General features: G+C 48.9%; 1 protein-coding gene across 6 annotated transcripts in view; it reads left to right on the forward strand.

Moving 5' to 3' along the window:
* CDK5RAP2 (CDK5 regulatory subunit associated protein 2) overlaps positions 1-15,465 on the forward strand; it is a 190,285-nt gene that overhangs the window by 136,721 nt on the left and 38,099 nt on the right. For all 6 annotated transcript variants that reach the window (XM_082470397.1, XM_082470402.1, XM_082470399.1 and 3 more), the window contains 4 exons: positions 2,788-2,998; positions 6,267-6,389; positions 10,443-11,019; positions 13,344-13,576. In XM_082470397.1, the coding sequence (XP_082326523.1) occupies positions 2,788-2,998; positions 6,267-6,389; positions 10,443-11,019; positions 13,344-13,576 (1,144 nt within the window). The remainder of the gene's footprint in view (positions 1-2,787; positions 2,999-6,266; positions 6,390-10,442; positions 11,020-13,343; positions 13,577-15,465) is intronic.

Consider the following 15,465-nt stretch of genomic DNA (forward strand, 5'->3'; position numbering starts at 1 on the left):
TGCTATTGTTTTCTTTGTTTCTATTTCATTTATTTCTGCTCTGATCTTTATGATTTCTTTCCCTCTGCTCACTTTGGGTTTTGTTTGTTCTTCTTTCTCTAGTTCCTTTCGGTGTACAGTTAGATTGTTTATTTGAGATTTTTATTGTTTCTTGAGGTAGGCTTGTATAGCTATAAACTTCCCTCTTAGAACTGCTTTTGCTGCATCCCATAGGTTTTGGATCGTCATGTTTTCATTGTCATTTGTTTCTAGGTTTTTTTAAATTTCCTCTTTGATTTCTTCAGTGATCTCTTGGTTATTTAGTAACGTATTGTTTTGCCTCCATGTGTTTGTGTTTTTTACATTTTTTTCCCTGTAATTCATTTCTAATCTCATAGCGTTGTCGTCAGAAAATATGCTCAATATGATTTCAGTTTTCTTAAATTTACTGTGGCTTGATTTGTGACCCAGGACGTGATCTATCCTGGAGAATGTTCCACGCACACTTGAGAAGAAAGTGTAATCTGCTGTTTCTGGATGGAATGTCCTATAAATATCAATTAAATCTATCTGGTCTATTGTGTCATTTAAAGCTTCTGTTTCCTTATTTATTTTCATTTTGGATGATCTGTCCATTGGTGTAAGTGAGGTGTTAAAGTCCCCCACTATTACTGTGTTACTGTCGATTTCCTCTTTTATAGCTGTTAGCAGTTGCCTTATGTATTGAGGTGCTCCTATGTTGGGTGCATATATATTTATAATTGTTATATCTTCTTCTTGGATTGATCCCTTGATCATTATGTAGTGTCCTTCCTTGTCTCTTGTAACATTCTTTATTTTAAAGTCTATTTTATCTGATATGAGTATTGCTACTCCAGCTTTCTTCTGATTTCCGTTGGCATGGAATATCTTTCTCCATCCCCTCACTTTCAGTGTGTATGTGTCCCTAGGTCTGAAGTGGGTCTCTTGTAGACAGCATATAGATGGGTCTTGTTTCTGTATCCATTCAGCAAGCCTGTGTCTTTTGGTTGGAGCATTTAATCTGTTCACGTTTAAGGTAATTATCGATACGAATGTTCCTGTGACCATTTTCTTAATTGTTTTGGGTTTGTTTTTGTAGGTTCTTTTCTTCTCTTGTGTTTCCCACTTCGAGAAGTTCCTTTAGCATTTGTTGTAGAGCTGGTTTGGTGGTGCTGAATTATCTTAGCTTTTGCTTGTCTGTAAAGCTTTTGATTTCTCCATCGAATCTGAATGAGATCCTTGCTGGGTAGAGTAATCTTTGTTGTAGTTTCTTCCCTTTCATCACTTTAAGTATATCATGCCACTCCCTTCTGGCTTGTAGAGTTTCTGCTGAGAAATCAGCTGTTAACATTATGGGTGTTCCCTTGTATGTTATTTGTTGTTTTTCCCTTGCTGCTTTCAATAACTTTTCTTTGTCTTTAAGTTTTGCCAATTTTATTACTGTGTGTCTCAGCGTGTTTCTCCTTGGGTTTATCCTGTATGGGACTCTCTGCGCTTCCTGGGCTTGGGTGGCTATTTCCTTTCCCATGTTAGGGTAGTTTTCAACTATAATCTCTTCAAGTATTTTCTCGGGTCCTTTCTCTCTCTCTTCTCCTTCTGGGACCCCTATAATGTGAATGTTGTTGCGTTTAATGTTGTCCCAGAGGTCTCTTAGGCTGTCTTCATTTCTTTTCATTCTTTTTTTTTTAGTCTGTTCCGCAGCAGTGAATTCCACCATTCTGTCTTCCAGGTCACTTATCCGTTCTTCTGCCTCAGTTATTCTGCTGTTGATTCCTTCTAGTGTAGTTTTCATTTCAGTTATTGTATTGTTCATCTCTGTTTGTTTGTTCTTTACTTCTTCTAGGTCTTTGTTAAACATTTCTTGCATCTTCTCCATCTTTGCCTCCATTCTTATTCCGAGGTCCTGGATCATCTTCACTATCATTATTCTGAATTCTTTTTCTGGAAGGTTGCCTATCTCCACTTCATTTAGTTGTTTTTCTGGGGTTTTATCTTGTTCCTTCATCTGGTACATAGCCCTCTGCCTTTTCATCTTGTCTATCTTTCTGTGAATGTGGTTTTTGTTCCACAGGCTGCAGGATTGTAGTTCTTCTTGCTTCTGCTGTCTGCCTTCTGGTGGATGAGGCTATCTAAGGGGCTTGTGCAAGTTCCCTCAGGGAATTTTAAAAATGGCTCCCAGTTTTGGTCTGTGCAGCAAGTGGAGGGTGGTCTGATTCACCGAGACAGAAGTCGTCGGAGTGCTGTAGCTGTGGGTTGCGGGCCTGGGGTGATAGAATGAAAGAGCCCAGCTTTCAGTTGACTTGGGAGGGCTGGTGGGCCATCAGAAATGTGTAGGTTGGGCAGGTTCGGAGCTCTGGGCCTGAGAAATAGCCACGGGACTAGGCACCTAGTGGCCCCCGAAAACCTTAGTAAGGGGTGGTTCTGGTGGCCTAGCAGGGTGAGAAGCAGATTGCCTTAGGCTTAGGAAAGGGTGGGAAGTGAGGAAGTAGATAAGGAGCTAGAAAACATTTCCCAGAAGGTTGTGTGGGGAAAAGGACTGCTGTATAGGGAGCATCTGGAACGTTCAGAGAGACACGGCCGGGCTTAAGAGGGTGTCGAGGAGGAACAGCTTGGCACTTGTCAGTCAGAGGAGGGACCTGCCAAGACACAAATCTGCAGGCTGGGGGATAAACGGAGGTGCTGTTATCTGGACAGACACTTTGAGTCCTGTTTTATAAGGTTGGCACGAGCGTGTTGACTGTGCGACCCGAGGAAGTGTATTCATTTTCTCCCTGGGTGTACTTTCAGGACGTGAAGAAGTCCCGCTTGCCCATCCTGATGAAACCATCACGGTCACTAGGGAGCGTGTGCCGGCTCCCTGCCCCCCAGGAGGTGGTGGCCCAGCAGCAGGGGGAGCTGAAGGAGTTTAAAATTTGCAACAAGCAACGCCACCAGAAGTTAATTCTGGCTGAAGCAGTGATGGAGGGGAGGCCAGCGCCAGACAAAGCGCTCCTGAAAGGTAAGCACCAAGGAAACCGTATCCTCTGCGAGAAGATGAACGGCCTGACAGGGCGGCCAGAAATGTCAGCCGTGTTGTTTGGAATTGCAATACGTTTGAGTATAAATTTCATGAATTGCAGTGACTAATCTTGACTCTTGACAAATATACAATCGAGGGAACACGATAAGGAAAACTCATTTGTTGCTTTCATTTTATTCCAGAGGGGGCAGAGGGGGACTGGTCGTGCTCCCAGGCCTTGTGAGGTCACTGCCCCCTTCACTTGCAGTTGTCTGGGGGCTCCCTCTGTGGAGGCCTCAGTCGTCTTTGCAGGGTTCTCTGGATGGCCAGGCCGCAGTTGTTCGGGTCCTTCGGGGCTCATTCCAAACCCTACTGCCCTTATGCCTTCTAGAAGTGACCTGCCTCCCTACTCACTTGGAACCTGCTGTCTTTGCTCTCCTGGGAGCTCCCCAAGTAGAGAGCCTTGGGGTTACAGAGTATCAGGGTGAGACTCCTGGACTTGGAGGGAGCACGTCAGTGGGATCCTCTAGCCCGAGACAGTGGTGCTTAAGCGATGTTGCCCCTTTGAGAGTCTGAGGAAAGCTGAGGGCCTTCTCATGCGTGTAGCACCGTCCACCATCTTTAGCGCGCTCGTGAATCCACAGGAGCACTTCTGTTGACTCCTGATTTTGAACTTCTGCTCTAAGCGAATGACAGCAGCACACAGTAACAAGAACGGCAACAGTGATCTTTTATGTATTTATTCGGAAAGGATGTATCAGGTCCTCCTGTGTGCCAGGCACTAGGGAGATAGCGAACAAAAGAGACCGAGTCTGTGTCCAGCTTGTATATCACAGGGGGAGGAAGACAGTAAGCCGTGAGCAGATGTATCGTGTGTGAAATGATCGGTGCTGTGGAGGGAGATAAAGCCGGTGAAGGACACGGGTAATGTGGACCGGGGGTCGGGTTTGCTAAGTTACGTGGAGTCGTAGAGAGCGCCTCCCCGATGAGGCGATATTCGGGCGGAACCAGGAGGAGGAGGGGTCAGGGAGGTGGTAGACCCGCTAGGCCCTCATAGGCCAGTCTAGGGCTTTGGCTTTTACTCCGGGTAAGATTGGAAACGGCCAGAGAGTTTTGAGCAGCAGAGTCACGTGATCTGACTTATGCTTTAACGCAGGGATTGGCAAACTGTGACCTGTGGGCCAGGCTCGCTGTGGGTTTTTGTAAAGTTTTATGGGAGCACGGCCCCCTGCGTTCATTTGCGCATTGTCTGTGATGGCCTTTTCGCTGTGATGCAGGGTTGAGTAGTTGTGATGGAGACCCTGGGGCTTGCAGTCTCAAATATTCATTATTTGGCTTTTGAAGAAAAGTAGGCTGGCCTCTGCTTTAAAGGGTCACTTTTAACGTGAACCATGGGAAGGATGGAGATGTCATACCCTGAGATGGAAGGATTGAGGAGAGCCAGGCTCGGGGGTCCTCAGGGGTCTGGTTTGGAACTCTTGAGATGCCTGTTGCAGGAGAGGTCTGGGCCAGCTCAGCATGTTGCTGGTATCTGAAGCTCTGAGGCTTGGAGACAAAGGAGGGTAGGTCTGGGAACCGAGCCTGGGCCTGAGAAGGAGCAGCCAGTGGGGTGGGCGGCCCAGGGAGTATGGCCTCCCGAAGCCGAGTGGAGAGCAGATTAGCTGTGTTGGATATGCTAGTGAGACAAGTAAGTCAAGGACTGGGGCTTGGCCTTGGGATTTAGCGCTGGGGGAGTCCTTTGGGGACCTTGAAGGGCGCTGTTTCCATGGAGCGGGCAGGGCTACTGGCATGGGTTCCGGAGAGAATGGAGGAGAGAAATTGGATACAACAAGAATAGGCAACTCGAGGGGGGGTTTGCCATAGAGGGGTGGAGAGGAGCAGGGCAGTCGGGGGCCACAGTGGCCATGAATCTCGAGGGATTCCATGACTCGGGACGGTGGGCGTCTGCAGGAAGGCGGGTGTTGTCAGTGGTGTAGTCTCACGGCATGAGCTGCGAAGCCGGAGTTCTTAGGGAAGAGAGAGAATGGTCTGGAAGTGTCAGTGAAGAGCGAAGGTGCTCACACATTTCCAGGCCCGTAGTACAAGGGGAAGAAACGTCCACTCCTGGGTAGCTCGCAGGAGAAGCAGTGTTTGCTGAGGAAGGGTGGGAGACCGAGGTGGACGACTGCGTCCGAGCGGGGGGTTTTCAGAGCGGTTCAGGCCTGGGAGGTGACTGGGGGCCTCGGCCTGCCCGTGGTGGTAAAACAAAACGAGTGCCCGTTACTTACTGAGCCCCGCTGTCCACTTTATGTACATGATCTTGTTGAATCCTCCTAACAGTCCTCTGAGGCAGGGACGCTAATTATTCCCATCTGATCGTTGAGGCAGCAGTTTCAGAGATAAAGGGACTTGGCTACGGTCACACTGTCGCTGACATCCCAACCCGGATCGGAACCAGCCTGCCTGATTTCAGAGCCTTTACTTTTCCCCTACTGTTTCTGGGAGCCTAGTACATGATACCGTGCGTATGGATTTTACGTTGAGCCCCGTAGCCAGAGGTATTTTCTGTTTAATCTTAGGTTCTCTTTTGGGTTTACCACAGTTGAGGTTTTAAGATAAGTTGGGCTTTGGTAGGATTGCTCTTCCCTCCCTCCTTCCTTTCCCAGCCTCCCTCCTCCATCCATCTACCCATCCGGGCACCTGTTCACTCACGCAGTGAATATTCCCCGAGCGCCTCTGTGGTCCTGGCGTCACGCACAGGGTGTAGGGGAGAGAGGGGAAGAAGATGCAGTCTCTGCCTTCTGAGGGCTCCCTGTCTCCTGGGGCGGGGACAGTGCCGTGTGAGCAGGACAGGGACCGCGGCACAGCTGGCTGAGCCGCACAGAGGCCCTGGCACCTTGCCCAGGGCTTGCCATTTGCGCTTAACAATGTTTTGATTTCTTGCTGAGACCCTGGGGTGCCTCAGCCAGGGGCTACTCCTGCAGCTGCCTGGAAGGCCCCTGAGGCCCCTCTTCTTGGGAAAAGCGGGCATGAGTCTATAGAATTCATTTTCTCACTCACGGTTTTTCAAGAGCCTGGACTTCAACCGTTTCAGACAAGCTGCAGTATATTTATGCTTTTTATGTCCTGTTATGGCAGCTCGATAGATTAATTTTATCTTATGAATTGCATTTTGCCTCCCCAGTGTTTTTATTTTCCCTGTTGTGTCTTTGTGTTCTTCTTAGTTGCTTGGCTAAGTTTCAAGCCTGTGGTTTTACCTGCTTTTCTTTCTCTTTGTGGATGCCTGTAGCCCAGCCCCTCGTGGGAGCAGCCTACCGGGACAGCCCGGGAGAGCGAGAAGGACCCCAAGCCACGCCCTGTGTCTGGAGAGACAGGGAAAGGGCCGAGGATCAACAGGCCAGCTGCGAGACCGGTCAGAATTCACCCGCTATGCCTATTGAACCGCTACTTTGTGCCGGGCGCCATTTGGGGTGTTTTATTACAAAAATTATTACTAAGCCCTGCAACAGCCATCCTAGGGCGTCATCACTGTGCCCATGTGACACTTGAGGAGGCTGAGGGTTTTGAGAGTCAGGGTGTAGTCGGGTGTCGGAGCTTGCAGTCCATTTGTCTGGCACTTTTCTACCAGGCAGCGGCCTGGGCTCTGGTGGTTCAGCCTCAGAGGACTCAGTGCCTGCCCACAGGGGCCTCGCCCTCAGCCAGCCGTCCTCAGCGTCCCCGCAGTGCTGGCTGGTGTGAGGTGGGCACGGTCGGCCTCCCGCCGCCCGGGGGCTGGGGTGGACGAGGGGCAAGCCTGAGCTGACACCTGGTTTGGGGGTTTGTCAGGTGGGTCAGTGGGAAAGGTACAGAGACGTGAGCGAGGCCCCAGGCAAGCTGTATCCTTCTTAGAATTATGAAGTATCACAGGCATACAGATAAGCACAAAGAATAATAACAATATTCATGATCCCATTCAACCACAAACAGATGCTTACATTTTTTCTTTTACCTTAGATTCCTTTTCCCCCTTAATTAAAAAAAAATAAAATCACCATTAAGGTGGCCCTGATTCACTCTGTAAGAAATCGTTGTCTTCAGGATGCTAAATTTGTCATGGGGAAATCCAGTCTCTGGGGAAATACTGTGCTGTGGGCCCTGTTCCCAATGGCGTATGCTTCCCAAGGCCTCCAGTCAGTGCGCTGAATGCGTGGTCACAGGCTTCCGCGTGTTCTGGGCTTTGAGGAGAAAGCCACTCTCCCAGATAATCAAGTGCCCTTTAGCTGAACTGTAGGAAGGTCCAGAACTGCACTGTTTCCTATAATGTAAATAAATGGGCCTGGGGACATCTTTTGATTTCTCGTTCGTGGTTAGTCGGTTACTAAAAGCTTCTTGACTGATTGGCAGTTTCCCCTTTCCTCTCACATCCCCATCATGAGTGACCTTTTTTCCTTTTTCTTATTGTGCTTGCCTCTGCCTGAATTTCCTCCCTTTAACTGTTGACCAGCTGATGCCTCATCCTTCTGGTCTCTGCTTAAACGTCACTTTCCAGGGAAGGCCTTCCTGAACATTCCCATCAGCCCGCCATGTTTTGGTCTCGTAGCGACTTTGCTCAGTGACTGCCCTGCACGAGGCTGGTACTGCCTGTGATGGCTTCACTGCTGGCTCTTCCTCAGTAGCTCCTGGACAGAAACTTGAGAAATGGGTGAAGGGGGTGCCACAGTCATTACTGGCCTTCACATCGAGGGTTGAGGACTGTCTTTCCTTGTTATGCCCCCCTGAGACGGGGACCCCAGTTGCAGGAGGGATATATCAGGAGGCAGTATTCAGGCGGTTGGACCACCAGGCTTGGACAGGGGGCTCTGCTGCTTACTAGCCCTGAACCTTGGGCAAGTTCTTATCTCTAAACATCAATTTCCTCTTTTGTAAAATGGGGTTATGAGTGACGCCTCACAGGGTTGTTGTGACGATTAAATGGACGGCATAGGTGAGGTGCTGGGTGCCTGGGCCAGGCCCCAGCACATAGTTATGTGTCCTGACGCCTTGATACACCTGCAGGTTCACACTGTACACTACGGCTTATCCTCCATCTCTCACACCCTCTCACACCTTCTCAAGTCAAAATTACGAGTGTCAAGTGTCTGAGTGTGTTGTAAGGAGCAGAGTTTAAAGTGGAGGTCTAAGTGTGGATGTGAGGATGACACCTCCCAGTCATGATGAGGGGGTGTGTGTGTGTGCGCGCGCGCGCGTGTGTGTCTAAACAGTCTGTGTCACAAAAGGACACATGTACAGGGCTTACATTTGTCTTTGCCTCATGATTACTTAACGAAAGTCATCAGAACTGATCTTTATTCCCATGAGTGAAATCACTTCTTGCCATGAAATTCCATTATCGTGAGGTTGTTATAGCAAAGATATTTCCTTATCTTCGAGTGTGAGTCACTGGAAAAAAGCCTTGTTGAGATTTCTCCCTCTGTGTCTCTTACACTCGTTCAGCCAGCAGGACTTACTGAGTACCTTCTCTGCTCCAGGCCCCATGCCAGACACTGGAGAAACAGGTGAATGGCATGGTCTCCACCCTAAAGGACCTCAAGAGATGAGTTTTCCTAACAAATTTTGTGCACTAAAAATGCTCTATCAGGAGTGCTTCCTTGAGGTCACGTAGCAGCAGCTTTCTAAAATAAAAAAGTTTATTTTATGGTATTTGCATCATGAGCAGAGAGACAAGAATGGGCTGAAAGCCACGAGGAGCAGCCGCAGAACCCAGAAATTGGAACATACAGTCTGACAAGGATTTGTATGTGCCTTTCCTTCTGAGAGGTCTCCTAGGTCATCTCATCCAACCCACATTGCTGCCCTGGCAGTGTTTCCCCAAGTCCACAAGGCTTTGTTCACGAGCCTCCTGTGATAGGCATCCTCTTCCATCTTTGAACACTTTCAGGGAAGCAAAGGATATTCGTATTAGTTGGTCTCCTTCGCTGCTGTGTGCCAGACACTGTTAGCCTTTTTGCGGATATTGTCCCATTTGATCCTGAAAACAAAACAGAAGCCTTAGCCTTCGCAGTGATTGATGTTCTCTCCATTTTGCAAATGAAGCTACTGAGGCTCAGAGAGGCTAAGTCACTTGCCTAAGGTCACACAGCTAGTAAGTGGCAGAGCCAGAGTTTGAAACCAGATCCGTTGGATTTCAGAGATGGGTTTTTCTACTATATTCTGCTGCCTCTTAAGTATTCAAACCACTCCTTGTATTGAGCTGAGCTTTCCCTGGACAGCAGGCATTGTGGTATGTGGTTAAGGACAGAAGCTCTAGACTCAGGCCTGACCTTGAAACCTCACAACAGCACATAAGACATCTCTTTGGGGAAACTGAGGCTCTGGGCAGTGAGTTACTTGCCTAACGCTGTGCAGCCAGCAAGTAGCAAAGCTGGGTATGCGCCCTCTTCTCTTTGGCTTCAAAGCTGCGTATTCTTTCTGCAGTACCATTCCGCCTCCCACAGGAGTTTGGCCACATACCTGGGGATTTAAACTAGCTGTAAGGAGATATTTCCTGGTAGGATTGTGAGTCAGTGAAACAGCTTGCTACAGGGGACATCACGGCATCTCTGGAAACTTGTCGATGTGGAAATGAGAGGACGACTCTCATCTGCTGTGGATTTTAGAATTACTGGTTTTTGATGTTCCTTCACTCATTCCCCAGTGTTTTTTCAGCCCTTCATTTACACCAGGTCTGGGCTGGGTACTGAACGAGGCACTGAGAATGTGAAGATGAAAGGCCAGTCCCTGCTGGGAAGGAACTTGCAGTCCAGAGAGGGAGAGAGGAACCCAAGTAACTAAGTGCTGTGTAAATAAATGAATAAGCCAATTGTCAGTCATATGCTAACACCGAGCACGTGGTACGTCTGTCTCTGGTGTTATGTATAAGGTGCTGTGGAAGCACAGAGGGGAGTGACTGTTTTGCATAGCTTGAAGATGGGCTTGCAGAGGAGAGAAAATCAGATCTAGGTGTTGAAGGATGAAGAGGAGTTCACTGAGGAGGAGTTAAGTAGGGAGCCAAGCATATTCCAGGCAGCGGGAACAGCACATGCAAAAGCATGGAGGCACGAGCAGCCTGGTGTGTGCAGGGACTTATGGTTAATTTAGCAGGGACTCTCCATAGGTGGTGCCAGGGGATGTTCCTGAACAGGTTGCCTGGAAGTAGATCAAGCAGGGTCTCAGATGCTGTGAGAAGAAGTTTCGATTTAATCCTCAAGATAGCGGGGATATGGATGAGTTTTAGGTGGTGGTTATCGTGGTTGAATTCACTTTTTAGAACAGTCGCTCTGAGGAAGAGGATGGATTGAGAGGGAAGAGGGAAGGCCAAGAGCCAGGCGGGCTTGGTGGGAGGCTCCCGCAGTGGTTTCTGCTTGGCGGTGGCTGTGAGGAAGGACCGAGGGGATGGATTTCAGCAGTGGAGATGGAGACACCGACATAAATGTGTTTTGATTTTCAGACTCCGAAATTTACCAGCCTGATGACCTTGCCATCTTTCCACCATGCGAAGAGAATCCTTCTGAAGATTTTCCAGGCCCCACTTCCGTAGCTACATACTTGAGTCCTAAGAGTCAGTTTTCCGCTAAAGTCAGCGTGGTTGAGACCGATCAGCTGGAGAACAGAGATACCTCAAATGATAAAGAAACCTTAAAACGGAAAATCTGTGACTTGGAAACCGAGCTCGAGGTCTACCGGAACTTCATATTGCAGCTTCAAAAGCACTCCCAGTTCAGTGAGGCCATCGTCACAGTTTTGTGTGGGAGAGAAGGGGCCCAGGACGGCTTGAACAAGTCCAAGGGCAGTACCGACGAAGAAGAAGTGACCTTTTCACGTTTGCACCAAGTACGTTACGTGAAACACATGAAACTCCTCCACCCGCTGGCCCCAGAGATGATTGATGGCAGGGCGCTGGAGAGCCTTAGGCTGCAGCTGGTGGACCGGGAATATGAACTGCAGAAGGAGCAGAATTTGAACCTGGAACTTTTCGGTGAAATCCATAACCTGCAGAATAAGTTCAGAGATCTCTCACCCTCAAGGTACGTCCCACCTGTCTTCTCCCACGTTTAAGCCTGCAGTTCCCCAACTTGCCACTAGGTCGGCGCCCCTGAGCTAAAAGGGAATGCTGCCCTGTGATGGGGGTCCGGTGTGTGCTGGGGAAGGCTTGAAGGCACCGTTAAGGCAGCTACGCCTACGGGGAAGTGACATGTGAGGCTACAAGGAACAGTGGCTGTGCACATACTAGTCTGTGTCTTCTGAAATTGGCCAAGCAGGTTTTGCCCTCCTCAGGCTGGGGACTCGGGGTAAAGGTTTTATACCAGTCACTTGGTGAGTTATAGTAAGTTTGCCGAATGGCAGTGTTTACCCCTGACCCTGTTAATGGCTTTTACTGTGATGGCGGGAGGGCGGGTGGTGAGGTGGAGGGGTTCGGTGGGGAGAGGGCGGTGCTGAAACTGATGTCCTAGGCAGGGTGGGAGGAAAAGAAATACCGGCCACATCTTTACCCTTCAAGGTAATCTTAGAGAAATAGCCTGTGTTGAAAGAGAAGAATCTTCAGGTCACGAAGATACGTTTTACGGGCATAGATATATACAGTTTTGCTTCACAAGATTCGACAGACGTGGGATCATTTGTAAAGCTGACCTTCATTTGTCACTAATTTGAGACAAACACATTGTTCTGAATTGTCAGGAGCCAGAGTGCATGTTTCAAGACTTCCCAGACAGTGTGGTTGAAGGCAGCTGGTATTTAGTGAAAGGCAGTTTGGTCAGACCCCTGGTCAGGCACTTTTCTTACTTAATCCTCACAGTCACCTGAGAACGAGGTGTTCTTAAACCATGTGTTTGTAGGTGAGGCAGTGGGGCCCCAGAGAGGCTGCCGTGACTGAGAAGGTGGCCTGGGGGGGTTCGCAGAGCCAGCTGGTCTGACCCACGGTATCCCGTGCTGATGCTTGGGCTCTTTCCCATCCATTAAACCGGCCCCACCTGCAGTGCTGCTGTCACGTGATCTCTCTGTGCTTACGTGGGGTTGAAGGTGGTCACCAGTCATCATTGCAGGGAACGGGGAGCACGGCGAACGGAAGGGTAAGGGTCTCTGGCAAGCCACTCTGTGGCCAGCTTCCTGTGCCCACAGTTGGTAAGGAAGACAGAGCCACGCTTTCCTGAACTTGCGTTTTTCTCAGTGCCGACTAATACTTGTGGGCTCACATAGGGAAAGACGGATGTTGTATGGACAGAGTTGGGCTTTTTTTTTTTTTTTTAACACCTTTATTGGAGTATGATTGCTTTACAATGTTGTGTTAGTTGCTGCTGTATAACAAAGTGAATCAGCTATACGTATACATACATCCCCATATCCCCGCCCTCTTGCATCTCCCTCCCACCCTCCCTATCCCACCCCCCTGGGTGGTCACAAAGCACCGAGCTGATCTCCCTGTGCTATGCGGCTGCTTCCCACTAGCTCTCTGTTTTACATTTGGTAGTGTACATATGTCCATGCCACTCTCTCACTTCGTCCCAGCTTACCCTTCCCCCTCCCCGTGTCCTCAAGTCCATTCTCTACGTCTGCGTCTTTATTCCTGTCCTGCCCCTAGGTTCGTCAGAACCATTTTTTTTTCCTTTTCGGATTCCATATATGTGTGTTGGCATACGGTATTTGTTTTTCTCTTTCTGACTTACTCTGTATGACAGACTCTAGGTCCATCCCCCTCACTGCAAATAACAGAGTTGGGCTTTGAAGGCAGAGCTGTGTTTGAGTGAGAAGTCTTCACTGTTTAACCAACCTGCCATCTCCAAGAGTCAGTTTCCTCTCCTGTAAACGGGGTGTTCATACAGTTGTTGCGACATTGAGAGGAACAGATAACTTTAAAAAAAACACTTAATTCAGTGGCTGACAGGTCATAGACCCTCCGTAAATGTTAGTTAGGATTATTATTACCCTCTGACCTTTCACGTGAGAGGAGAGAGTCCTGTTTTTGTTTTCCTGCCTTACAGTTTCTTCTCTGTCCTTCGTGAGAATTTGTGCTGGGTCCCCTGACCCTTGGAGCACTCGTTTCTACAATTTGGAGGAGTATTTTTGAAGAGTGAGTGGAAACTAATTGATCTCCCGAGTACTTGCCAATCTGTACTTTAATTGGGGACTTCGTAAGGTTAAAAATATTGCAGAACAGCCTTTGTTCCAGCATTTGTTGGCTGTTTTGAAATCGAAGGAGGAGTGACCTTGTACAGTTGCAATTTTTCTAAAAGTATAGATACTTGCATAGCTGCAGGCTTTTCAAAATTGTGCTCTGTCATTTCTCCAGTTAAAGTCATGGAAATTCAATTCTAAAACGGTCCAAGCATTTTCTTTTCCCTCCTTTTATCAGATACGATTCGTTAGTTCAGGCCCAAGCCAGGGAGCTCTCCCTTCAACGACAGCAGATTAAGGACAGCCACGGCATCTGTGTCGTTTATCGTCGGCACATGAACGCCATGATCAAGGCCTTTGAGGAGCTGCTGCAGGCCAGCGACGTGGATTGCCGCGTGGCCGAGGGTTTCCAGGAGCAGCTGACTCAGTGCGCGGAGCTGCTGAAGCAGTTGGAAAAGCTGTTTCTCAAGGGTAAGTGGGGCGGGGGACTGCGGATCTTAAGACCCATCAGGACTTGATCCAGGACTTCTTGGAGGGGCCCAGGAGGGATGGACTCCTTGGCCTCACCTTCCGCCCCTCTGCCCTGGTGAGGTGATGGCAGAGCCCCACTGGCCGCTGCTTCCTCCTGGTGGTCACCTCCGCGTGGTTGGCACTCTGCAGTGTTCCAAACCTGGGGTCCGGTGGAGGGGCCTCAGGGGCCAGGCTGGTGAGGCGTGGCCACGTGGTTGCCAGTTCCTGCAAATTTTCAAGAGAAGATGGAAACCAGGGTTTGGCAGGTAAAGACTTGTGGATTTTAAATGTTGGCAGCAACAAACAAAACAAGCAAACAAGAAAACCCAAACTTTCATCGGTTAACAACATATTCAAGGGTCAGAGGTGGTCAGAGATAGGATGAAAGACAACCTTTGCTACGTGCTAGGTACTTGAATAGATGTTATCGCGTTACAATTAAAAAATAATAAATTTGCACTTTTTTGAGATCTCAACAAAGATCTCCCTTATACCTTCATCCAGCTTCATCCGTTTTGCCATGTTTGCTCTCTCATTCTCTCTAGATAGACACACACATACATATACACACACACACACACACACATTACTGACAATCTTTCCCAACCCTCTGAGAGTGGATGCGGTTGCTCCTTCTTCCCTGGGGAATCTCGTCCTCCCTTGGCTCCTAAGAGGACACCATTCAGAGTCAGTACTCCCGCCCACCCCACTGGCTGCCCCTTTGAAGCCCTGCCTTCAGCGCCGGTTCCAGATCTGAACCTGAGCGGGTTTCCCCCTCCCTGCCACCACGGCTCCAGCTGGCTGCCGTCACCTCGCCTGGGTGCTTGCGGTCCTCTCCTCTGGCCTCTGTGCTTCCACCCTTGTCCCACAGCGGTCCGTTTTCACTGTAGTCAGAGTGGCCTTTACAAAGTGTAAGTCAGGTCATGACCACTCTCTGCTCAGAATCAAAGGCTTTCCTTTGTGAGTCATGAGGGTCAAGTTAAATCATGGATGTGAGGCCTTGGCAGAGTGCATGGCTCGTTGCACGGCCCTGGAGTCCTGAGTGCTTACTCGCATCTGTACTTGTGAGCCTGGGGGCTTCATCCTCAGAACAACTTGATTTATGTGAGGAACTTGGCCTTAACAGAGGGAGGTCAGTTGCTCAAAGTCACAACTGACATGGCAGAACCTGGATTTGACCTCAGTCTTCGTGCCTTCATACATCCACACAGATGGGTCACGAGGGTCCACGTGTGTTCAGTGTGATGCCAAGATAGAACATGGCCTTCTGGGCCCAGGAAATGTTTTTCGTCCATTTTTAAAAAGGGCCCCACCGCTTAGGCGCGTCGCAGGCTGATTTTCTAGTACCAGCTCCTGGGACCTCTGACACAGGAGCACTTGACTTTTTCCAGCTTTACGAAATCCACTCTTTTTCTGGCTAAGGTTTTCCAAATAAGCTAGTTTCCATTTTATTATTGGAGGGATAAGTGGGTCCTCAAGAGAGAGCTGTGTCTTCCTGGCCCGAGGCATTTTCCATCTGTCTCTTTTCTTCCTACAGGCCCTCAACCTGGGAGTGGGAGGCTGAGAGAGACTGCCTCTGGCACCAGATGCCCTCCCTCCCTCATCCACCTGCCTCCCCTTGATTTATTTTTTAGTTATTTACCTTGACAAGCCCAAGGAGATCTCACTTCTTGTTTCCTATGGGTTCTGGAAGCAGAAGCATTTCGGGCTTAGCAGACAACACAAACACAGAACTTAATTCTCTTCTACAAAAGGCATAAAAGTCTCAGGAACCTCACTACAGCAGCTCTTTTTCGTAGAGAATAAAATGTAACAGAGGTGGGTCTTTCTGGGATGCCATCTGAAGAGTC

This window comes from Balaenoptera physalus, assembly GCF_965194825.1.
Source record: "Balaenoptera physalus genome assembly, chromosome: 7".
Classification (NCBI taxonomy): domain Eukaryota; kingdom Metazoa; phylum Chordata; class Mammalia; order Artiodactyla; family Balaenopteridae; genus Balaenoptera; species Balaenoptera physalus.